The 24,525-nt window shown below is 46.6% G+C and overlaps 1 protein-coding gene across 7 annotated transcripts; it reads left to right on the top strand.

The window, feature by feature from the left end:
• Positions 1 to 25: 25 nt before the first annotated feature.
• ERICH3 (glutamate rich 3) lies at positions 26 to 23,839 on the top strand. Of its 7 annotated transcripts, none has more exons than XM_031604381.2 (17): positions 26 to 285; positions 4,632 to 4,725; positions 5,535 to 5,660; positions 6,661 to 6,732; positions 8,473 to 8,601; positions 9,228 to 9,311; positions 9,745 to 9,903; positions 10,351 to 10,569; positions 10,986 to 11,166; positions 12,712 to 12,898; positions 14,456 to 14,754; positions 17,195 to 17,413; positions 19,206 to 19,709; positions 20,453 to 20,611; positions 20,725 to 20,793; positions 21,767 to 23,285; positions 23,702 to 23,839. In XM_031604381.2, the coding sequence occupies exons 1-17, from the start codon at positions 266 to 268 to the stop codon at positions 23,706 to 23,708; spliced, it is 4,047 nt and encodes a 1,348-aa protein (XP_031460241.2). In that variant the 5' UTR covers positions 26 to 265; the 3' UTR covers positions 23,709 to 23,839. The 7 variants fall into 7 exon arrangements, with proteins under 7 accessions (XP_031460241.2, XP_031460259.2, XP_031460251.2 ...); XM_031604399.2 differs by having other exon boundaries at positions 167 to 285; positions 20,453 to 20,599; XM_031604391.2 differs by having other exon boundaries at positions 170 to 285; positions 14,456 to 14,745.
• Positions 23,840 to 24,525: the final 686 nt, after the last annotated feature.

Here is a 24,525-nt window from a genome sequence, read left to right as displayed (position 1 = left end):
GAGGGGCTGAGCGCGGCGCCTGGGGAGGCCAAGGCAAGGGCCGCCTTCCTCGGCGCTGCCGCGGACTGCGAGAAACGGCCGCCAACCTGCGGGAGTGCGCGCCGTGCCGGCCGCGCGGGGGCGCTGTGGGGGTGGCGCTGCTCCGCCATTGGCCCCGCCCCACAATCCCGTGTCCCGGCAACGGCGCGGGACGCGAGCGGCGGCGCCGGGCGGCATCGGGCAGCACCGAGCAGCACCGAGCGCTGCCCCCGGAGCCGGCGCGGCCATGAGCGGCCCTCAGCCGGGGTGAGTGGGGCGGCGCGGGGCTGGACGCGGCGGGCGGGGTCCCGGCTGCGTAGCCCGGCACGGCGCGGACCGAGGAGGGCTCCGTTCCTCCGCTCTCGCGGCTGCGGAGCTGCACGGCGCCGTCCGCACGGCGGGGTCCGGGGCTCAGTTCAGTACGGCGGAGAGCGTTCGGAGCGAGGATGCGATAAGAGACCCGTTTGCGGGTCTGGCTGTGTTCCAGACGCAGCATCTCTTCCGCGAGGAAGCACGCGGAGCTCCGAATGAAATACCGAACGCCTTATCCCGGAGTGTTTCTGTGCTGGTTGCCGCAAAGGGCGGTCGTGCGCTGCGGGCAGCGTCTGCTGTCGGTTCGGTTGTTGGGAAATGACCACGCAATGCTCACACGCTCCCAGGGTCGCTGTCCGCACCCGCGGGCACTCGGAGCGGCGCTGGGGCCGATAGCTACGAGCCTGCGCCGCTGCATGAGAAGCGTCTCTTCTTGCCGTGCTGAACCCCTCCTGCAGCTCCGCGTCACGGCTGCCCGCTGTGGGCTGGGGACGGAACCAGAGGTGAGAGCTCCGAGCCCAAGGAGCAGCTGCTGCTGCCCCCAGCTCTGTGCAGCGCTGCTCCGCACCAGCTGAGCCGTCGGTGCGCTGTCACCCTGCCTGATCGCTCTTATTTCAGCCCGGGTCTGTTGTTTCTGTTCCTCCCGCTCTGCATGGCTGCGCAAAGCCTGGCTCCTCTCTGCCGTCTCCTGGGGCTGGCCGCTGAGCTCCCCAAAATACGAGAAAGACGTCGAGGTGCTGGGGTGTGCCCAGAGAAGGACTGAAGCTGTGAAGGGGCTGGAGCACAGCGCTGAGGGAGCTGGGGTCGTTCAGGCTGGAGCAGAGGAGGCTCAGAGGACACCTCATCGCTCCCCACGGCTCCTGGGGGGGTCAGGGCGAGGTGGGGGTCGGCCTCTGCTCCCAGGGAGCAACGACATGATGGGAGGTGATGGCCTCACACTGTGCCGGAGGTCCTGCCTCTCGCTGCACTGAGCTATCACCTGAATAAAACCGCACACTTGCAATTTTGTGGCCTTGAAATAAAGTAATTAATTATTGTTAGAATCCAAAGCGTTATCAGAACATCAAGTTATCTGCTGACCTCGGTAAGTTCTGGTTCAGCAGTTGTGCTCTTGAATGGTTTCTCATAATTGGATGAGTAGTAGCTGACATAAATGAATGCAGCAGCCCAATCTGTGCCTGCAGTTTGAAGGCTTTGTGCCCATAGAATGGATTGGTGACTGCTTGGGTGGGCAGCTTCCCTCCTTTGAAGGAGGGCTCCAAAGTATATTAATGACTGTTTACATGGGTTAATAGTGATAGGACAAAGGGAAATGGTTTTAAACTGAGACAAGGGAGGTTTAGGTTGGATATTAGGAGGAAGTTTTTCCCCCAGAGGGTGGTGAGGCACTGGAACAGGCTGCTCAAGGAGGCTGTGGATGCCCCATCCCTGCAGGCATCCAAGGCCAGGCTGGATGTGGCTCTGGGCAGCCTGGGCTGCTGGTTGGTGACCTGCACACAGCAGGGGGTTGGAACTGGATGAGCACTGTGGGCCTTTGCAACCCAGGCCATTCTGTGACTATGGTGATTGCAGATGGTACAACCTGCATCCTAGCAAGGCACAAACCTTCTTGTGTGGAGGCTGAGGATCATTTTATTGGCTTTTCATCACCTTTTTGAAAGAAAGGAATCCAAACACACCCCAGTTACCTTTGGCATTCCTTTCACTTAGCTTAAGCCTGGGGGCACTAGAACAAGGCATTCATGCAGGAAGCAGCAGTTTGTGTTCTGGATGTCTGTATGGCTTGCAGCTGGCAGAACTGTTCAGTGTGATGAGATTGTGTCGTTTAGTGACAGTCAGGCCAGTCCCAGTGAGGATTCACAAAGTCCTTCCAGGATTTAATGCTTTCTGCAAAGCTGACAGCCTGATAGTTCCTGATTTGGAACTAGGAGGGAAGGCAGGCAGGCTGGGTGCTGAGGCAGTTGTCTCCCATACAAACCCTCTCCCTGTGCTGTGGAATGCTGAACTTGCTGCTTGTGCCTGGCAGCCTGTGCTTCGGCATTGTGGATTTGTTCTGTTTGAAAGTTTTTCTGTCTATATCAGCAGAAAGCATGTGCAGTGCAGTAGTTAATTAAGGTTAGGAATGTATCTCCATCAGGGCGAGAACTGCTGGTTGGACGGGAGTGGCAATGAGCTGCAGCTGTAACGTACAGCACAGGAGCTGTCTATGACTCTACCAATCAATAACTAAAGCTTTGATGCCACCTTAGATTATTTCTTTGGTAAGCAGTCACTGACTTACTTGCACTGTAAATTATTAACCCTGAACATTTGCTACCTAAGTCCAGTGCAGGAGGCCTTCTGAGACTTTGTCCTGCTGTCCTGAATGGCCACCAAAGTCATTGTGACACACAGCAGCAGCTCTGAACACAGTGCATGGTGTGATGTAAGCTGATAAAAGCCAGGTGCTGTTAGTCAAACAATGGTGGCAGTGACCAAGCAATGACACTCCTGTAGGGTATTCTGAGCAGACAGTGCCTTGATTTAGGGGAGTTGCAATGATCCGTTGTGCATTCTGTTCTGTTTTGTGCTCTCTGGGTCTGCACAGCTGTGTGTTGCAGAGCGAACCCTCTGGGCAGTTTCAGCTGTTGTGTGTTGGACTTTGGCACCTCAGTACATTTTTTAAATGGCAAAATCAACCTTGGTTCTTCTGGTGTCTGTGGCTCTGTTCTGCCAGTTAATCGAATATTTGTACTTGCCTTAAAAACGCGTTGCTTTCAGTAATGGGGAAAAAAGAATTGGCTCCAGTGACAGCAATTTATATCTCTGAGTTGTGGAGGTGCCGCTGAGGCAGTGTAAGTGACATGGGCCCACGAGGGGCACAGCTGAGCTGCTGCCAGTCCCTGCTGGCCAGCTGTAAAGCTGCCCTGTGGCACAGCCGGACCAGGAGGGGCTGTGCAGTGCATGCTGCTTCCTCCCACCGGGGCTCCTCCAGGGCCACTGGGCACCCATGGAGAGCGTGTCTCTTCTGGTGGCTGTCAGCCCTGCCATGGGAGAGCTCCTGGGCAGGGCTGTGCTCACTAAGTGCCAGGCTTTGCTCTTGGTCGGTCCAATGACCTCTGAAGGTCCCTGCCAACTCTTCCCCTCTCCTTGAGGAAGCAGGAAGTTTTTGTCTGTTGAGTTTTTGCTTTAGAAAGTTTTTTGTGGTCAGAGGGGAGCTGCCTTTCCGCTGTCACGTGGCCTGTGAAACATTGGATGGAAGGAACCAAGTGGAATGGAAAGGAGCAGGACTGGGGTTTCTCCTCAGCCTCCATATGCCATCTCCAGGTGACGCCACAGGCAAACACTTGGTGACACTGGTGTGATCTGCAGCTCTGAATACAAAGGCAAGCAGTGAATGAAGAGAGTAATGCAGAACACCTGCTATAGCACCAGTGTTTAATCAACCTGCATCAGAGGGCACAGCACTGTTTGTATGAAGTTCAGTGTATTGTTGGTATGCTCCTGTGAGGTTGCTGTGAAACCCCAGGTGAATTCCCTGTAAATCCATCATCTCCCTCAGACTTTTTTCTTGTTGCTCTTTCCTTTCGTGTGTATATTTCTGTGCATGGTAACGCAGCCTAGCGATGGACATCCATCTTATATTATCCCATTGAAATATAAGTACTAGAGGTACAGAGGCACTTAAATTTAAAGCCAAAGAAAGCTTGTTGTGTAATTAAAACAGTATTTCATCTGTACACAGGTAACAGGTCAGTATAAATGCATTATATACATCTGATTGTATAAATTTTATAAATGTAAATGCATTTAGAATATTACAAAAATTAAGCCTACTGCCAGATTGTTATTTGTCTTGCTTTGCAGGGGCTGAAATGAGGGAAGGTTATGCTAAGAACTATTTAAAAACAGGCTAATTATGGAGCCTTCCATTTTTGTGTTCAACTCTTCTACATCAGGTTCAGTTTTTAGAAGCTCTGATCTTTGCATTTGGTGCTACGTACCAGAATAAGGGCGGGGGGCTGACTGATGCAGCTGATGTGGGATTGTTGCTGGGGAGGCCTTCAGATGTGGGCTGTCTGAAACCTGTGCCTCAGTGCTGGTGCCCTGAGCTGCTGTGTCCTACAGAAGCCCGTTCCTGGTGTGTTCTTCATGGGGCACGAGGTGTTACTTCTACATAACTGATGGGCTGTCTGACAGAGTACTGGATGTGAATCATCGGGCAGCATTTTGTGCAGCAAACTGTTGGGTAATTCTTTGTAACCAGCAAAAAGTTACTCTGCCAAGGGGATTTCATGGCATCCGTGTTGATTTCATTTCAGGTTGCTTGCAACCTACAACAGCCTTACAGACAAACACCTGGCTGGATATTTCAGCAATGCCCGGATAAGGAGACATCTTCAGAGATCAGGACTGGTGAGACCGAAAAGTTTCCTTTACATCGTTAATTTTAATATTGCAGCAGTCAAAATACTGATGTTCTCTTGTTTACTCCTTAGAGGGATGAGTTGTCCTTGGTAAGAATTTGACCCGTGCCAAACAGTTGCAGTGATGCTGTGCCAGATTGAAGCCCTGTGACTGTGCTTTGTCTCGGGCAGGATTGTTTAACTCAGACACTTCCCACTGTGCTGTTACCCAGTGCTGGTCAGCAGGATCCACGGGGTCGTGGTTGGGGCTGTTGCATATAGGGCTGGAAACAGAATGACAGGGAGCTGGGCTCCGTGCTGAGCTCCGTGTGCCAAAAGGTTGAGAGGCACTGGTAATGCTGAGGAAATGCTTTGACTCTCCTAGTTTAAATCGCCTCAGAGCTGTTCTTCAACTGTTCAGCGGAAAACTGTAAGATTTGGTGAAGGTAAATGTGCTGATATTTTTAAAAACCCTTGAGTGGATTTTTGTGCAGAGGCAGATGCAACTCTTACACAGTAGGAAGGCAAGTGTTTAATTCCCCTCTGCTGAGTTACGGGGGGTAACCCATGAAGAGTAAGGCTGAGCTGCAGCTGTTGGGAACTGTGACTTCTTCTCTCCTGCTCTCTTCATTTGGCTGATTGGGTCCACGGTGAAACTGCAGCCCTGTGCTGGGAAGGTGAGCCCTGGCACCATGACAGAAACAGAGGTAATAGCTAATGGGTGAGGAAGTAGTGCTCCTGGGAAGCTGCACTCTGTTTAGAAAGGTTTCATTTTGTTCTCCTCTTCTTTTTAGTTATGTTTTATTTTTTTTATGGCAGATCTCAAGGAGTGGAAGAATAATACCAGAGAAAGAATACCGACTGAATGCTATGAGGAGGGATCACCAGAGATATGTTCGGGAGTGCCTGGCTCGGGCCACATTTCTGAAGGTCCTTGACATGGAGGTATGTGCTCACTGCTGGTGGGTCAGCCTTCTCAGGTGCTTTCCACTGGCACTGGTGGCTGTTAACTCATACTGGATTGTTTTCTGTAGCTGTGCCCTCACGCTCCCATGAAAGGCTCTCCTTTGCTTGGAAAAAGGGCAGTTATTGTGCTTGGCATACCTCTTGTGAAATCTCCGTTGGCCTTTAGTTCTCATGCTGTGCACTGCCTCAGCCTTGCTGCATTGGCTCACTTACTGCTTTAACACCCCTGTGGTGTTACATCGGTGCAGAGTGTCTGAGATGGCTCTGTTTAGTGTGGGAGATGAGCAGTCTGTGGAGGAGAAAGTACTGTGCTGCTGCTGCAGTCCAGGAGCACTTCCCTTTGGGAGTGAAGGATTGTGAGAAATCAGCTGGAGCTCTCAGAGTAACTCAGGCCCTTATCTACTCACCTCCTTCTCCTACAGAGAGGTAGGCACACGGTGACCACACAACTCACACTGGTAAGTGATTTCTCCAAAGAGCTCCTGCCATTTTGAGTGGAGATGAACAGAGATGCCATGAAACAAACACAAAGGTTGGAGCTGGAGAAGCGTAGAAAAGATAGCTTTAGTGATACACCTGAATCCTCCTATTTCTTCTGGTACATGATGACAAAACTAGTTAAAATTAATAGATTATAAGATAATATCTACAGGGCTAGTTTGTCTAGTTTTTTTTGAAGTCATAATAATTTAAGTATACTTACCGATCTTATCTGAGTATGAAATTTGAGCACATTCTTGCTCTGTATCAAGGACACAATTGATCCCTGCAGCTTTAAAATGCTCATTTGTTCCCTTACCAGTGTTAAGATGCAGAGGTGCAATGCAAATGAACTGAATCACCAGCAGTTTAATAATAGGGTTCAGCAAGGGTAATGATGAGGGAGAGGGCAAGTGATAAGCAGAACAGAAACAAGTGTTCTTGTGTTGACACCTCATTATGTCTCTCAATGAGATTCCTCTTTCTCTTACACTGATAGCGTCATCATCAGCTGGAAGTAAGAAGGAAACTTGAAAATTCTGTGAGGAAGGAGAGGGTGCAGAAAACCAAGGTAAGACCTGAGTGCTGCTGAATGCTGGTGGGATGTGACAGTTTTGCTGCGTGAAATAACAGCCATAATGGGTCAGGCCAGAGATTTATTGAAACAGGTGTCCTGCCTCTGTTGCTTATGGAACAAGTAAACAAGCAAGCAGAGGATGATCCAGGTTACATCTTCTATTCTGCAATTCAGAAACTTCTATGCACGTGTCTGATTTCTTCTGAGTGTAATTCTGCAAAATTCGTGGTTGTGCAATTTAACGAAGAATTGTGTGAAATGGTACTTCTTTGCATTTCTGCACAGTAACTCATTTACCTGTTGTCTGATTATTCTATCCAATGCTTCACTGTTTGCAGTACGACAAAGTTAATAGCTGCTCCCCTTTTCCAAGACATGGCTTTGCATGCCTTTCTGATATTCCTTCTCAGCGTTCCAAGCTGAAGAGCCTCAGTCCATTGAGTCTTTCACTAGGCTTCTCATCACTTAACATTTTTTTAAACCTTTTCTAGTTCTACTATTTCTGTTTTGAAATGGCAAACCAGAACTGGATGAATAATTTAAGATAAGTGATGCAGCTCGTCCCTCTTAGTAACCCTAGACGCTGTCTGCATTTGATTGCTGCTGAGCACTGAGCTCATGCTATCAGTTGTTGGCCTCCCCACGTGATATTTACCTGAACCAGTGTGTAAGTAATGAAGAAAGGTTTGAGGTCTTCCCTTTGGTGTCATGTAGGTAAAGCTTGATTCTGTGGTTGTGACTGCCAGGCAAGTCCCACAGAAGTCAATGGTTCTTCTTTCCATGAAGTGCATACGGGAATATTTTTTTTCTCATTTTGGCTGAAATATCCTTAACATCTTATTTCTTTATAAGGAGCCCGCATTCATTGAGAAGAACGTATTGGGAAGATAGCTGTTTCTTTGAGCAGTGGAAAAATGATGTCAAATCTCTTAGAATTAAAGTAATACGTTTATGAGTAATTAAGGAAAAAAAAGGAAATTTACTTGAAAAATACTCATCATTCTGGTAACTGCAAAACATACTTTACTGCCTGAACTGCTGCTAGAGAAATGGAAGCAGCATAGTTCTACTGGGGAAAGTGTGTGATGAAAACATCCTGTTAAGGGATTCTGGATTGGAATAAATTTGGAACATAACTTAAGGCTACTTTCAGTGAGCAATGTAAGGGAAATGCCTGTGGGTAAGTGCTCTGCCGTGGTGCTACGCTGGTACACAAGGACCTGGTAGGAGTTAGCAGCAATTCAATTCTTACCTCAACTGTTCAGTGGAATTGCCTGGGTAACCAGTCTAAAAGGAAAGTAATGGTGGATGACAGAGAAAGGGAGACTGAGAGACATAGCTCTCTATTTCCAGAAGGGTGGTCAGCCCAGCGTGGTGCTTTGGAGAAGAAAAGGTAGGGAGGGGCAGTGGGGCAAGGAAGTAGTGGAAGCACTCAAATTTAAAAAAGAAAGAGACCTTCAACCAAGCCAAGGCTGGGAGAGAAACAAAGGCTGGTGAATTGAATTTGGTTGTAGAGGACTGCAGAGAAATGAAATAGCGATGGGAACAAATCTTTTCCCTTATTCCTCTCTCACTCTCCCCTTCTTCTCTTTATTTTCTTTCTTTCCTTAGCAGATCTTCCACTGGGCCTAGGCAAGCCGATTGCCATAACCACCCAGTGAAAGACAGACAGAAGGCGAGCTCAAACATGGCTGTTATTTAGTACCTCAGAGACATACATTATTGTTCTTTTAGATGGAGCGACCCAGAAGATCAGTGGAAGATGCTAACCCTGTGCACTCCCCACACCCGCCTCTTGGCTCCAGAAATCGTTATGGACGCCATCCTTTAATGGCTGGAGAACCAGCTGCTCATTCACAACTGGTGAGTTTCACCAAATATTTCACATGCTGTAATGTAAACACACATAAACCAAAGTGTGCACATATACGTGTAACTTCTGTGCTTAATCTATGCCATCGACTGCCCTGATGGTTGCACACGAGATCCTCATCCTTCACTTGTGGCTGATTTCATGTTACATTCAAGAGAAATCTAGAGAAGCTGATGTTGCAGGAATGGCACATTAAAAGATGTAAAAATGTATTTGCTTTGTGATACACCTGTTTTAATCTTTCCTTTTTATCTGCCATGTTGCCCATGGTTAAATATGTATCAATACATTAAATATCATCATCAAATGGCTGTAGGCAAGTCTACATATGTTGTGAAGCCCTGCCATCAGTGGAGGTCTTTTAAAAAAAGAAGCTGAAGAGGTGGATTAAGACTAATGCTCGTTCCAGAAGGCTGTGCTTTGGAGCTCCGAGTCAGAATCTCCCTGCTCTGTTAAAGGCAAAGAAGATATGTTAGTACACTCAGGAAATACAGTGATCCCAAAATCTAAGATCAAGGGCCAGATATACACTCCAGTTCTTACTGGTTCTCCATTTCAGTAATGATATTTGGTGATATTTAGAACTGAATGACCTTCTCCTCCCCATCCCCTACAGAGGGCTCCTAGGCCTATAGCTGATTATAATGGTGGACATCCTTCTGATCAACACGGATCCAAGGAGCCAGCCTTTTTAAAGGCAGTAAGTGAATTTTTAATACATTTTCTTAGATGTCAACATTTTACTTGATATTCTGGATGAAAGAAGAAATGGCAGAGAAATGCTGAGAATTGAACAAAGATGAGCATGCTTGTAATGTGCATTTTCTCAGCGTTCATGTGTTCGAGTCACCGAAGCAGAGCATATTGCTGCAGTTCCTGTGAGTTCATTGCGTTTGTTTCAAGGCTGTACTGTGAATGAACAGTAACAGTTTTTTCTTAATTAGAGATTCCTAAAGGGGTCTGGCTCTTCAAGACCAGGAGATACTAGAAAATTAAATTTCCTGAATGTATCTGAGCACCACTCTTCGATGCTGATTACCTTCATTGGCACTGTATCTTTCTTCTGTATGGTGCTGTTCTGTACGGAAACTATACCCTGAGATATTCTAGCTGTTTTCTTTTTCCTCTTCCAGACTTCTTCCCATCGACCCAATACAGCTCCAGGAAATATGCAATATCCACTTCGACTTCAGCCGCTCCACGGCTGCGCTGCAGCAGGGACTGTTCCAAGGAGTTCAGGCTCTAAGCAAAAGTGCTGCATGCTTGAAAATTATCAGCAATTTGCTAGTGGGGTGAGACCATATTTCATTTGGAAAATAAAACATTTTAGGCACAGCTTTACAGTACTGCTTAGTGCTGTAGTTCCCAGGACTGTGTACTGACTGCAGATAACATGCCTGCAGAACGGTCAACAAAGCCCTTACTCAAACCCTCCTTTCTAGCCTCCCCCTAATAGTCAGGCTGTGCAGAGTTCTCTCTGCTTGTGCTCAGGACATTTGTCTGTGTGTGACGTTTTCAAGCAACTGACCTTGGTTTCGCCATTGCTGCCTGTTGCTGGAAAAAGGGGTTTGGCATAGAAATGTTCTCACAGAACTTCTTAACTTGATGCTTGAAATTCTAAAAGTATGTTTGTTACTAAATGTAACGAGCAGTCAAACCATGGTTCGTTCAATATGCTCAGTAGCTATTTTTGCATGGCTATTTAACTGTTACTTTTGTTGTTGTTATTGTTGTTGTAGAGGGAGAGAAGTGGGTTAAGACTCATGAACTCAGTGGAATATGTGACTGGGAAATCCCCGTACCGACTCCCTGTCATTAACAACTATCTGATACCGGTGCCGCCTCCTACCCTGCAAAAAGGAGACAGGAGTGTAAAGGCAGTGAGAAATGGGACGTCCAGAAGGAGACGATTTCGTCCCACCACTGCACCAAATGGCTTAGAGCAACTTGTAACCAAGGTAGGTTCTTTCGGTCTACTTTTGTGTTTATGTGCAAGTATATTACCTTCCTAGCTGACATACTCAGAGCTTAAGCAAAATTTAGGAGTGTATGAAAGTTTCATGTTTTACATTGGATCTTCAGCCAGCTTTGGCTCCTGGAAGTAAAGCTGTAGGAATACAGGAATGGAACAGATTCAGTGGATCATTACATTTGGTTCCTTCAATCTCAGACAATTCAGTACAAAGGATTTTCAGTCCAAAATCTTTTATTGCCTTTCTGCAATAGAACTGTAAAACACTTTTCATCTTAAGCAGCTCAAGGCCTGTCTTAAAATGCTGAAAGTCTCAAGTGGAGGTGGCATGCATGTGATCTTTGTGTTCACCTTTTGTTATGGTTGAAAACTGAGTACGTTTTTGTGTATTTTCTGCTGTAGAATTCTGGAGAATTCTCTAAGCCCTCATTACGCAGCAATGCATTTGTTACCATGATCTTCCTGGGAAAAAGTGTGCGTTTATCTCACGATGATTCTGATTATAGAGATGAAATCAAAGTCTACCAGCAGCACTGTGGAGGAGAAAACCTTTGTGTCTACAAAGGCAAGCTGTTGGAAGGAGGTAAGGATAAAGAGGGGAAGAGTTCATTTTGATACTGGCAACATCTTCTTTTTGGCTAAAGCACTGATGTGGTATTAAAGTGATTTCGGCTGAGCTCAGTCGTGATATGTGTGCATCCAGGGACTTTGCTCCATCTGCCTCTGAACTAAATCTGGATCTTCTGTTTCTCAGTTGAAGATGAGGTTACAATTCCTTTTTCAAATTATCTTAGAATTATGATGTAAGGAGTTTAAAGAACTAATTTAACAAAATACTGTGGCCTAGATTAATTTTGTATGGAGATGTATAGTTAATAAAATAGTTGTAACAGTAAATTGTCCATAAATCCAGGTTATCTTTTTCTGACTTGCTGCAGTGCATCACTACATGTTTATTCCAGAAGGAAAAGTGACTAGAAAGAGCCCAGTTCCTATCTCTATTGTGTGAATGCAGCTCCATCAGTTTCTTTACAGTTGCTCATACTGGTCGATCTCATCAGCATTCTGTTCTGGGAAGTTAGGACGAGGGGATGACTGGGAGACTTTCACTGGTGAAGAAGAGAGCTGTGTGCCTCATTCTAGCTCACAGAACTGGCCATGTCTGGATTTGTCTTTTCACTGAATAGGGGAACATTGTGCAGAGGTCCCTGCACTTCAGCCTGTCCACTGGGGTTCCGGATACACAGCATTGTGCCCATATAGATCTGGCCCAAAGTTGTTTGTTGCAGCTTTGTCCCAGCCATTCAAAAGGTGTCCTTTGTGTGTGCTTTCGTGGCTCTAAGCCACATTCGCATTTCTTGTGGAACCTGACAGAGCAGTGTGACTTCCTCCCTGCTGAGGTGTGCTCAGTTTGCTTTGAAAGGACGCTATGAACTGTGGTTAAAGCCCAATCTGTCCTGGCACGGAGCTGAGCAGCTGCAGCATCAGTGCCCTTAACATTTAGATGCCTAGCAGTACCCTTACTGAGTGGACTGAAATCACTCCAGAAATGATATCTTTCAGCTGCTTAGTGTTGCTTATCAGTAAGATCATGTTACCATAGGCCTAGAGCCACTAATATTGTGGCAGTACTGACCTAGAACCTGGACTGCACTCTGCAAGGTGCTACACTGTGATGAACATGTGTATTGCACTGCAGGAGCTCAGTGTACTGCTGCCTGTAGCACGTGAACACTTTGGGGTCCTAAACTTTCTGTGGTTAATGTACACACTCTTGTAAAATAAGTGACAAAGTCTTTTTTTTTTTTTTTTTTTTTTTGGAGAGGAGAGGCTCTGTTCTTGCCAGACTAGTATTAGCTTGTAGTGTATGTGTCCATCTTCATAGTTCTGAGTTGGAAAGAGATAAGACTGCTGTGTTCAGAGGAGGGTAGGGTTTTACCAATTAACTTATAAAGCTGAGAATGAAAGAACTTGTTTTACCAATTAATTTATAAAGCTGAGAATGAAAGAACTTGACCTGGAACTGTGGGTTGCTCTGGCAACGATGCAGATGGAGCCCAACAAATGCAGTGGGCTGACATTAAAGTACAAACTTATTCTTTAACCTCTCTCCTTTCCTTGATTTCAGAGACCTTTCAGTTCGTCTCCAAGAGGCACCGTGGTTTCCCATTCAGTCTCACCTTTTTTCTCAATGGGATGCAAGTGGACAGGTTGAGCTCTTGCTGTGAGTACAGACATCAGAAGCGTTCCAGGCTTGGAGGCAGACATGGATACTTTGGATTTCTCAGTGTGGAGGGCGCATCTCCTTGCTATAGGTGCGGGAACAAATGCACCCTGTTCATAAAGTGTTACGAGCTCAGTTTTTAGAGTGTTGTTTCCTTGTTATTAATCCTTCTGGTGTACCACGCTTCTAGGAAAGTGCATAACTGAGCTTTTACCCTTTGAAGGCCTATATTCAAGGATTTTGTAGTGGAAATGCTAAGTCATGGCCTGAAATGATGATTGAGCACCTGGTGGGAAGGCAGGGCCAACCTAGGGGGGCTCAGGTGCATGTAATGCAGTGCACCTGAGTGACTGGAAGGGCTGGAGCCAGGATCCACCCCTTCCCACACCTCATTTAAGGGTTGGCAATGGAGGTGAGGGTATCTTGCTGGAGATTCCTACCTGAGGTCTTCCAAGGGTAAGCAGCTTTTTTCTTTTGTTTCTGGCTGCTTTTGAGCTTGTTCTCATTTGCTGTAGCCTAGGATTGTGCTGCTCTGCTATGGTTGCTGTGTTTTCTATCACGTTATAGTATTAGTGTTGTCATCCGAATCTGCTGATTTTCTGCTGCCTCTTCAAATACACTGTGAAGTATTCGTGGCAGTGGGCAATGTTTGCATCATAGCACTCATCTATCAGCTTGCCAGGGGGCCATCAGTGATTCACCAGGAGGAGAAGTGGTGGTGCAGTGTAAATGTGCTGCCTGTGTGTTTCTGATGGAATCTGTAGGAAAAACCTAGTGATGTTTAGTAAATTGTAGTTTTCAGGATTTTCTTTGTGATAGTGGGAAAAATATATATTTCATTTTTAAACAATGCTGCCTCTAAGGTGGGATTCTGCTGAAATACTACTGGCTGCTGAATATAACAATATTGAATATGAATTTTGATGATTTTCATGAGCCTTCTAACCATAAAATACAGAGTCTGCCATTCTGCTTTATGCAAGAAGAGTAGCCTCAATGTGTCGCTCAAAGTGCTTTGTTTTCTAGCAGTTTGGGTTTCTGTTAGACAGGGAAAACAGAACAGATATTCAAAATGATCTATATTTGGTCTCCTTTACCCACAATTATTTCACTCTGCAGACAAACTAAAAAGTGTCATCTCTGTAGAAGCCAGGCTATCATGTTATTTGGTGTTAAAGCAGAATCTGGATCCAACACACCTGTAACTTGGAGCTTCTCTCCCCTTCTCAGCAATTATATCTGTGCAGATCATGCTTGGTGCAACTTGAATTAATCAAGAGTGGCCAGGGTTGAAAAGGACCTTGAACATCATCTAGTTTCAACATCCCTACTGTGGGCAGGGCTGCCAACCACTAGACTAACATTCACTTCTGATAATTTTAATCTGTTTGTAATTCAATTGTGGGTATAGCCTTACTGTCCTTAAAGGAAGATCTGCATCTGTGTCTGTGGAGCACGTGAGGATTTGAGAATGTTTCTCAGAGCTATCTATATCCTTGTCTGAGAGGTGAACTGGAGGCAGATATGTACCTGATTTCACAACTAGTAATGAGCTAAATAGTTCACTGTCTGCTCTTTTTCCACTGTGCACTGACAGAATGTCACATTTCTCAATATTCCTTGTATTGTTTTTTGTTTTTTTCTGTAGATGCATTATTGCAATGGGTCTGGACAAAAAACCATCCCCTCCCAAGAGGGAGATGGAGGAGGACTGTGAGGAAGAGCAACTGGGTTCCTGGAAAGATGGAGTTTGCAGTGAGCCAAGTGGTAGCAGCGTTGATCAGAAATCAAGCAAAGAATCGGTGCTAATCATCTTACCAAGTCACAAAGCAGATGTGGAAACCATTGAGGACAAAATGGAGACTGGACAGGATTACGAAAGAGAAGAAGGGACAAAACCATCCAATTGTGAGACCGAAGAAAATCAGGAAGATACTGGTAAAAATGGTACAGTATTCCAAAACACAAGCATGATATGAAGGCTAGAAGAGGCTAATGCTAGAGAAAGTGTAGGATTGTGGGCCCCCAGCTTCACCTGAAGAGCATACCTCATGTGAGGAATGTGCTGCAGATGGGTCAGTGGGCAATAACTGTATCTGGGCAATAAACTAAGTGGGGGTCCTTTCGTCCAAGTAACGGAATGAGAGGCTTTTGCAAGAGCCAAGGAAGCAAGTCAGCGAGGCTGAAAAAAGAGCCTGAGGTGGATGGGAAAAGAGCAGGAGGGTGAAGCACAGTGAAGGGACAGCAGTGGAGACAGAATGGCAGCAGGCAGGGAACAGCAGGAAGAAGAAATGAGGCTGTGTGTGACGAGGGAGCCAGGGGGTCTGAGACAGGACATCAGTGTGAGGTGAACGCAGAGATGGTGACTGCTGGGGTGGGAGGTGGAGGACTGCCTGCCTCCTGATCCTCCATGGCGAGGAGGGAGGTGGGAGGGATGTGCAGCAGCAAAATGTCAGCAAGATTGAGAAATGGTGAAATACTTTGGACTGCTCTCCTATCTGTTGCCAGTGGCAGTGAGATGCTTTGTTCACCTAAAGCTCTTTCCAGTCTCTTCTCCACCACGCTTCCCCAGGGCAGTGGGCATGGACCCTAGAGGTTGGAGCTCAGGGAGTGTTTGGCAGTGCTCCCAGGTGTGGGGTTTGGGTTTTGTGTGGTGCTGTGTGGAGCCAGGAATTGGGCTTGATGATCTTTGTGGGTCCCTGCCAACTTGGGTTGCTCTATGATTCTGTGCATGCCCCAGCTCACCTTTCTGGCTGTCTCTGATGCTGGGATGGTTGTCCCTTCCTTAGTGCTCCCACCAACAGATGTTGCTGCTGATTGTGCCCCTTTTGTTTGAGTGCCACTGGGTTTCTGTTGAACGGAATTTAAAAGAAAAGACCAGAGAGCATCTGCTCTTGCTGTAATTTTCAATAAGGCCCGTTTCATATGTCAGGCAAAGGTAACATCTGCAATATGAAAATGACTTCATACTGAGAACGAACCAGTGCCACCTACACAGTCTGCTGTGTCTTTGGTTGGCATACACCACTGGTGTACCACCTGCCCCTAAAGGAAGAGGCAGATAGCTCCACCTGTTCTTTCACTGCACCTCAGTATGAAGCCTTTTTTGGAGTATGTCTTACGTGGAGAGAGGCTTTCATTCCTACATCCTATTCCTTTTTTGCTTTTATAATTTTGCACAGAATCCTCGTTATTCCCGGTGGATGTTTTTGTGATTAATCAGGCTGTTTCCTTTTGTTAGGCACCTTCCTGAGATACCAAAGGCCTCACTTCCAGCAATACTGTTGGAATCTCAGTCGATTTTCAATACAGAAAATAAATCTACTTATTCCCTTAATCCTCTTTGTGTGGGTAATTGTTTATTTGCTTAATTGCTTTTGCATCAGATATTCTTCACCTCTGTCTTTGGTATCCTGTCACTTCAGGACTTTAAAAGTATTGGTGAAAAGAGAAAGTAGTGAGCAGTTGTGGTGAAAGGTGAGAAATGATGGCCTGAGGGGCAGCTGGAGTGTCAGCAGTGGCTGCTCTTCTTCACAGTGCAGATGTGTTGCCTCTGCTGTGCCGTGAGCTGGTGCTAGCAGTGAACGTGCTGAATCGTCAGTGGTAACCATGGCTGTGCAGTGCATTCCAGTGCCTGGGATTTTAAGTGCAGCTTTGTCTGGAAAGGAAAGTGTGCTTTAATGTATATGCATAAAGAGAGTTCTTGTCTATAGATCTGAATGAAGTTATCTGTCATGTGTTACAAGTTGTTGGGCCAGCAGCCTGGGCTGAAGGCCAGACCCTGTTGACATAAAAATGGCAATTCTGCTGTAAGCTTTGTTTTTCACCTGAGAACTGAATGAGCATATTAGAGAACTGTGAAAATAGAATGTTCTTCTGCAGCATCCTTCAGCTGCATCCTTTAATTCACTTTGGAAGTCACTTCTTTGTTAATTAGCCATGTCAATCCATGTTTATCTTATTTCCCAATTACTGTGTATCTCCTTTCTCTGCTACTTCTATATTTTTTTTTCATTGCAACAAGATTTTCTCCTGTAACAAGAGACTATCTTGCATTTTATTTCTGAGTTTGCCTAACTCTTCTAGTCTTCTCAGTGGCTAATGTTTTTTTTTTAAAATTTGTTTTTAATGTATTAATTATACGTTACATCATTCTGTAGCTTTATTGTGTTTTTACTACTCTACCTATGAAGAACTCGATGCTTTTCTATGATACTGTACTCTTGCAATTCCTATCTCTGGTCTTAGATTCTCTCATGACTTGTAAAAGGAGTGAGTAAGCACAAAGGGAGAAGAAAATTACGTAGTGAACCCCCGTCTGGTGACAAAGAACTCCAGGAGTTGTGAATTCCATCTGCTGTTTCATAGTGTGGTTCTTCTGTTTTAGAGTATAATGAAGACTTTGAGGCAGTTGAAGTTGATGAAGAAGGACAGACTGGTGGTCAAAGGAATGGAACGTCAAAGTCACCCCCAGACGTTGAAAACCATAATTCAGACTATGAAAAGGAGAGTGAAGACGCGTCGCAGAAGGCACTGCAGGCCTCTGACAGTGAGAAAGATGAAAGTGATGGGCATTCTGACAGTACCTCAGAGAATGGCAAACAAGGTCAGCTCTTTATGTAATGGGGCTCACAGACGTTGACCTGATGCTTGTTTTACATCTTGTATACATTCAGTAATGTATGCTGAATCTGTGTGGAAAGATTATGTAATTGAATTGGTACTGAATTGGTAAAAGATGGCTATCTTGTCTGTTCTTATTGATTCTACCATCTGTCACTGAGCTGCAGCCATGAGCTGGGTGCTGTCACCAGCTCAGGCTGCCCAGGGCCCATCCGTGGCCTCGGGCATCTCCAGAGCACTCTAGTTCAAGTCTGGCAGTGACTAAGAGGGAGTCAGTCTGATGTGCTGTGGTTCTCCATCCAAACGTAGGCACAGAAGTGTGCAGTGAGGTGTCTAGACCATTATTATTACTCATTCAGAAAGACTAAGTTATTCCAGAATATATATTTCGTGTGTGTGTATATATCTACATTAGCAAATATTATAAATATAAAATATCTATATGTTTTTAGCATATATATGTGTGTATATATATATGTGTGTGTGTATGTATGTATGTATATATGTGTGTGTGTGTGTGTGTGTGTATATATATATATATATAAAATATATGAATAGCATTTTCTATTATCGGTTTTTTTTTTAATCAGCCCCTGTAAGGTCTAATATTTTACCTGTTGGCCTTCATGCTTTCCTGGCTGCACATCTTCACAGAGAAGAAAAACTTTCTGGCAGTTTCTCCCTTATTAGACAAACAGTACAAGAATTCCATTCACCACACAGTGAACAAACAAAAGTGAACTTTCTCTTCCTTGTGGCATGGCAGTTTATTTCTCTCAATTTCTCCTCTATGGCTTTGTGTGATCCTGAGCTGATTTATGTGCCTTGAGCTAGCCATAGTGTGCTAGGACATCTCCATTTACTGGTTTTTTTTTTTTTTTTTTTTAACATTAATCCATTTATATTCCTTTCATTTGCCAGTCCTAATGTGTGAGCTCTTTTCTCAAGTTAAATGTAAATATCACTTTTGTGTTTTTGGGATGACATAAAATGATGTAGATGCTCATGGAAGATGTTGCAGGTTGGAGAAAAATCCAGCCTTTTTGTATGAATTTTAATACCCAACATAAACTCAGATCACATGCTTATCAGTGTAAGAAAGGGACAAGAATGCAGTGCTGCTTTCCCAGTGGGTTTTCCTACCACTGTAAATAACTGGTCTCAACTGTGGTCTCTCTTGCTTAGTGAGCCTAAGAGGCTTTTTCTTCTTTGAGTTTGGCTAATTGCTTCTTGAATCCGCGTGACTTTGGGCACTGGCAGTGCCCAGTAAAGCAACAAGATCTACTGTACAGCAAAATGTTAATGGGTAATTAGCACTGTTTATTTTCCTGAACACTTACATTTATGAATTTCACATGGTGTTCCATGTATATTAGAGGATGCAGTGATCTTCATTTCCAGTTCTACTTGAGTGCTGTATGTGACTGCACTGAAGGACCATTGCAATTGTTGAAAACTTTTATCAAACTGCACTCAAACTCTTCTAAAATCTTTTAAAATTGTACTTACAGGGGTTTTTGGAAGTGTATTTTTGTGGGATTGATGTTGTTACCTATGTTCATTTCCATGATCAGAAAAAGAATGATGTAGAATGGCTTTGATTTTAACACTAATACCTTTGGACAATGCTCTTCTGTTACTGTTATTGAAATTTTGTCTCTATATCCACAGCTGGCTTCATTCAGAGGTTCACATCAGACACTCATCTGTCTGTGCCCACTGAATGCAAATGGTTTTTAGTAACAAATACTAAATTTATGTTTTGCTATTTCTAGGTAGCAGTTCTGCACGCTCTCTGTCATCCACCAGCACTCAGTGTAGCAGTGAAGATGAGTCTGATACTGAAAAGATGAAGGAAAATGTTAAAGGCAAAGAGGAGTGTGATATCAAAGAAGCATCTGATAACACAACATGTGCACAGTATGGAAATGAGAACAGGGAAAATAAACTGTTCAGAACAGAGGACAGTCAGAAAGCTTTCTCTTTGGAAGAGGAAGGAATGGATGAAGCAGAAATGACAAAAACAGAAGCTCTGACATCAAGGGAAAATACTGAAGCTTTTCATGAAAACATACTGGAGATGCAGCATCAAAGTCCTGATGTTACTGGGGAAGTGAAACAGGCTGAGTCAGTAGAAAGTAACATAAGGGGAGAAGAGGAGAAAAAAGCAAACATCAGAAGGGACAGTGGGGAGAAAAATGTTTCAGTGCCTTTGGAAAAAAATATGATGGAAGTGGAGGATAGAAATGAAGAGTCTCCTCAGAGCGGTGAAGGAGGTGGTGAGTACAGTCCCTAAGCAGAACTGTGCTGTGATCAGTGCATGCACGTGTTGCTGTATTTCCCTGTATGTTATGCTCAAGCACAGCCATAGTTAGCATGGAGGATCGGTTGCTGGACTATTTTCCAGCTGTTAAAATACTCTGTATTTCTGTGTGATAAATAACCAGAATGTGCCCATGTATCCCTTCACAGCTTCCTTGCCTTTCTTTGGGCACCCTCCAGGGCCTTTGTGTCTCCCTTGCAGTGAAGGGCTGTGAAGCATTCACAGCCACTGCAAGTACAGAGCAGAAGGTAACTTCCCAGCCTACCTGTAGATGAGTAGAGGACTTCAGTCACGTGTCTTAGTTAGAGGAAGTGAGGAATCATCAGAAATGTAGCTGGGAGCTTAAAATAGACAAATGCTTTTATGGAACAATGCCAACTTAGTGTCCATTAGACAGTGTTGTTGCTTGTTGCGAATCCCTCCATCCTCACAGAAGTATCTTGCAGGTCTGTGAATGTGCTGTGGAAGATGGCTGACTAATGTCTCAGTAGGTGCTCCTGCATGAATTTTTCCCCCTGCTCTCAACCCCTCCCTTTTTTCTAATCACTGTTTCTGTTTGATGTTAATCTACTTCAAAAAAAGAAAATAGCTCTGCCGTAACACCACAGACCTCCAGTCAGGCTGCAAGAACTGGAGGACTTTGTCCTTCCTGCTTTCTGATGGTTTCTCTTCCTTGCTTCTTCTGTGATTTTGTGCTAGCTTCTGAAGATGATAGATCAGCACAGGAGGAGATAACAGAGGCAATAGGAAATGACCATCATGTGAATTTTGACCATGAATGTAGTGATTCTCATGTGGATGAGGAAGTAGAGAATGCAACGAGTGCAGAGTGTGATCCCAGCGAAGGTGAGGCTGCAGGTCAGGGTCATGGATTGAATCTTATTAACCTGAAATCTCTCTATAGAAGTGTTGGCCTTTTCACTTCGCTTTCTGGGTTTTCAAGTCCTCCTTTGTGCTCTTTTCTTTTTCAGCTTGCGTGATCAGCCAGCTCCAGCAGCCACACGTATCTGATGTGCTCTCAGCAGTTACAGTGACCCTGGGTAAGGAATCCAGGCCGTGAAAACACTGCCTGAAAACAGCTGAGGGATCACTTAGTGAGTTTCCCTTCCTTCCTAGTGGTATGGGTCCTTCTGGAGAAGGCAGGTGTGAGGGCAGGTGGCATGGGGCTGCTTACATGGGTTGTGAACAACAGAATAGGAATGAGACTGAACTCCAGACCTGACCTCATGAGACCAAGATGGGGTTCAGTGGCATGTGCAGTTGTCCAAGCAGAAAACAGTAATTGTGGAGTGCAGCAGTAGTGCAGGAAAGTGAAGTGAGTCTGACAGGGAGAGATGATGTGGGACAAGGCAGCCTTTTCTTGGTTTGAGGAAGGGTGGCAAAGGAGAGGCAGTGCTCCTTGCTCCCTTCAGTGGCAGAAAACATGCAGTTTTCTAAAGAGCCAGAGCATGCTGTGTTTGTGCAAAGCATGGCTGTGACACAGCTGGGTGTATCCACTCAGGGATGAGTCCTGGAACCACTGAAATGAGGGAGCACTGCGCTAGATTCCCAGGGATGGGTGAAGGCCCTTGGTTATCCCCAGTGTAGTTATGAGTCTGTGGGAAGCAGTTACCCATTGTACACAAGCACCTGAGTATTTTCCTTCATATTTATGCGTATTTTACATGAACAATTTACTGCCTGTTTGTGAATTTCTGAATGTAACTGTCATGCTTGGAGGTATGTTGTGTATGTTCCTGCAGGCAGTGAGTGGGGATGGAGGGCAGGAAGGGCAGAACAGGCAGAGCAGGACATGTCATGCATCAGTGTTTCTGCTTACGTTAATTGTGCCCAATGCCTGCATGGCACACCAGCAGCCTGGTCACAGCACAGGAGGAGAAGCAGCATCTCAGCCTCCGTAGCACTGTGCTGATGCCCCCTCGTTGCTTGTTAGAAATCATGTCTTTGAGAGGGAACCTGTAAAACAGCCTCACCATTAACAGCTCACAATGAAACAAATGCTCTGTCTTTCAGCAGCAGCTGGTGGAGCTGTCCTGGCAGACAGAACAGGAGCACCTGGCACGCAGTCAGAAGCAGTGGAAGTGGCACACGTGCGGCAAGACCGTGGGGAGGATGGAGGCTGTGCTGCTGAGCGAGGGCATGCTGGCACTGACTGTGCTGAGCACGGAGCTGTATGGGCAGGAGAGCTGCAGCCTGAGGGAGAGGAAGCAGCTGTAGCCCCTGAGAGGCATCTGCATTTGGATGAGTTGGCACCTGCCAGGGGGGCAATGGCAGAAGGTGATGCTGAGGAGAAGGAACCAGGGAAGGGGACAGAGCTAGGTGCAGAGGTTGAGGATCAGGATGCTCCCACAGGTGCAGGAGAGAACATGGGGCCCTGGAGGGACCTGGCAGGTGGGGGAGATGAGCACGTGGGCATGGGGGCACTGCTGGGTGTGGTAGTGGCCAGGGGGGTCACTGGGGGAGAGAGGGCTGTGAATGGGGCCTCTGAGGAGCAGAGGCTGGGGGGAGCAGCAGTGCCTGTTTTGGGGGGGATGGGGCCTGAGGTACAGGGGGCTGCAGGGGATGCAGATCTGGCAGAAGGGATTCCTGAGGTGGGTGATCCTGCAGCTGTGTGGGCCACAGAAAAAGCTGCTTTTGAAGGGCAGAAGACTGTGGAGGAAGCTGGGGCCCTCCTAGGAACATCAGGGGATACAGAATTTTGCACAGGAAAGGAAGAGATCCTAAAGCCAAATGAGTTTTCTCAGCTGAAAGTCTCAGAGGAAGAGCGGATGGAGATGGATGCCCTTGGGACAGTGACATTTGAGTCTGACAGATCACCAGAGGAGGAAGGCAGCTCTCAACCAAGGGCAGAGGACATGAAGGAGCCCAAGGACTCAGGCAGGGACCCTGCAATACACACAGTACCTGGGCGAGAAGTTGGGGAGGATGCTGGAAGGTACTCTGCCAGTGGAGGGTCAGCTCCATTGGAGCAGACAGCAACAGCAGGGGATGAGGAGGGCTCAGCAATAGTGCTTTTGAGTGGAAGCCTCTCTTTGGGCAGTGCTGCAAAGACAGACAGAGCAATGGAAGAAAAATCTGATGGGGTGGTGATGGGAGTGTCTGGAGTGAGAGCCAGAGATGAGTCAGGAGATGAAGAGGTGAGGGAGGGAGCAGCAGGGCCACAAGAGCAGGCAGCGGTGGGGCAGGGACTGCTGGAGTGTGATACAGGTGGGGAGCAGGCAGTGCTGGGAGAGAGGACACCTCCAGGCCAGAGTGTGATGGCATGTGAGGCCCTGGAGACAGCACAGGGAACACAGAGCAGAGGCTGCCTGGGGCTGTGGGGGCAGCAGCCTGCAGTGCCTGCATCAGGGGCAGCACAAGAGGACACAGTGCTAGCAGGAGTGCAGATTGAAGGGAAGCTGCCAGAGCTGGGCCTTGGAGGAAGTACCCAGAGGAAAGAAGTGGAGGCTGTGTTGGAAGGAACTGTGGGCTGCTCTGGTGCACAGGAACAGAGGAGTGGGAGTCCTGAGAGAGGGAGCACGTCCACAGTGAGGTGAGTGCTGCCTGGGCCCTGCTGGTACCTTCCTCTTGGGGCTGGTGGGAGCAGAACGTCATGCTGTGTTGCTGCCCTGTTTGTTGTACTCCCCTTAAGTACCTGCCACTGGTAGCTGGGGCATGGGGGCGAGAGATGCTTCTGCATAGCAGCTTCTGCATGCTGGTGCCCAGGGCACGCTTTGCCTGGTGCTACTGGGGCTCATGTCTGCCTGTCCCCTCACACTCTGGCAGCTCTGTTCTGCCACTAGGCTGCTACAGAGCAGAGCCATCCCTGTGTGCCCCATGCTGTGGGTCAGCATGCAAACTGCTTCCCAGGTCACTCTGGCAGCTAGTGGGAGGATATGTCAGACAGTAGTGCATTCGTTCATCAGTGTAGGGCATTCTCAGTAAAGCCAAACACCATCTTGTTGCTAGGATGTAAACCTGGATGTCGTTGTCATACGCCAGGACAAGGAAGAAACTATCTTCTGAGCCTTTTCTTCAATCCCTCAGTGTTCCTTCCTGCAGCATTCACACCAACCACTGATTTGTGCCCCATGGATGTTCTATATTACTCCACAGTACCTCGGCCATCGGTCGCATACCACGGCAGCTGTGCAGTGTGTAAGTCCATAACCACCAGCACTGTCCTGCAGTTGCCACACTTGGATTCTCCAAAGTACGGAGCAGTATTGCACTGAGTGTCCCCTCCTGCCTGCACCCTGTGCTACTGTGGGCCTATGGATGTGTGTTTGAGAGTATATGTGCTTGGCTTTATCTCCTCTCTGTGCGTTTGTCTGTCTGTTATTTGGCTTCTTAGACAACAAGCGCCTCACTGTGAAGTGGGGCTGTACCTCACTGGTGTGTGCACACATGCGGGAATGTTTCCAGTGCTCGTGCAATGAGCTGGGGATTCAATGGCTGGGATTTTCAGTGATTTGTGTGCATAGTCACACAAAGGGAGCATGATGGCTGCTTTGCTGCCTGCAGCCCACCTTGGGGCACACCCCTGGCCCCAGGTCCTCTTGCTGTACTGGGCTCCAGCAGGGCATGCCAGGTGTGGGTACCAGGCTGTGTGTTGGGGGGAGGTATGGCTCGCTTGCTGGGATGCTGGTTTGTTTTGCTGTAGATCATCTATTCCTGGTATGTATGTCCTCAGTGTAACAATCTCAAATATCGCTGTGGTTGCGGGCTCTGCTGTTCTTAAAAGTAGGACAAGAAACCTCAGTGTTTTGTTTCAGCACGTTTCTTGGACTTCT

Source organism: Phasianus colchicus, chromosome 9, assembly GCF_987193195.1.
Source record: "Phasianus colchicus chromosome 9, bPhaCol1.hap1.1, whole genome shotgun sequence".
Lineage (NCBI taxonomy): Eukaryota > Metazoa > Chordata > Aves > Galliformes > Phasianidae > Phasianus > Phasianus colchicus.
Note: the sequence above shows the minus strand (reverse complement) of the source record. Positions and strands in the feature narration are given on the sequence as shown.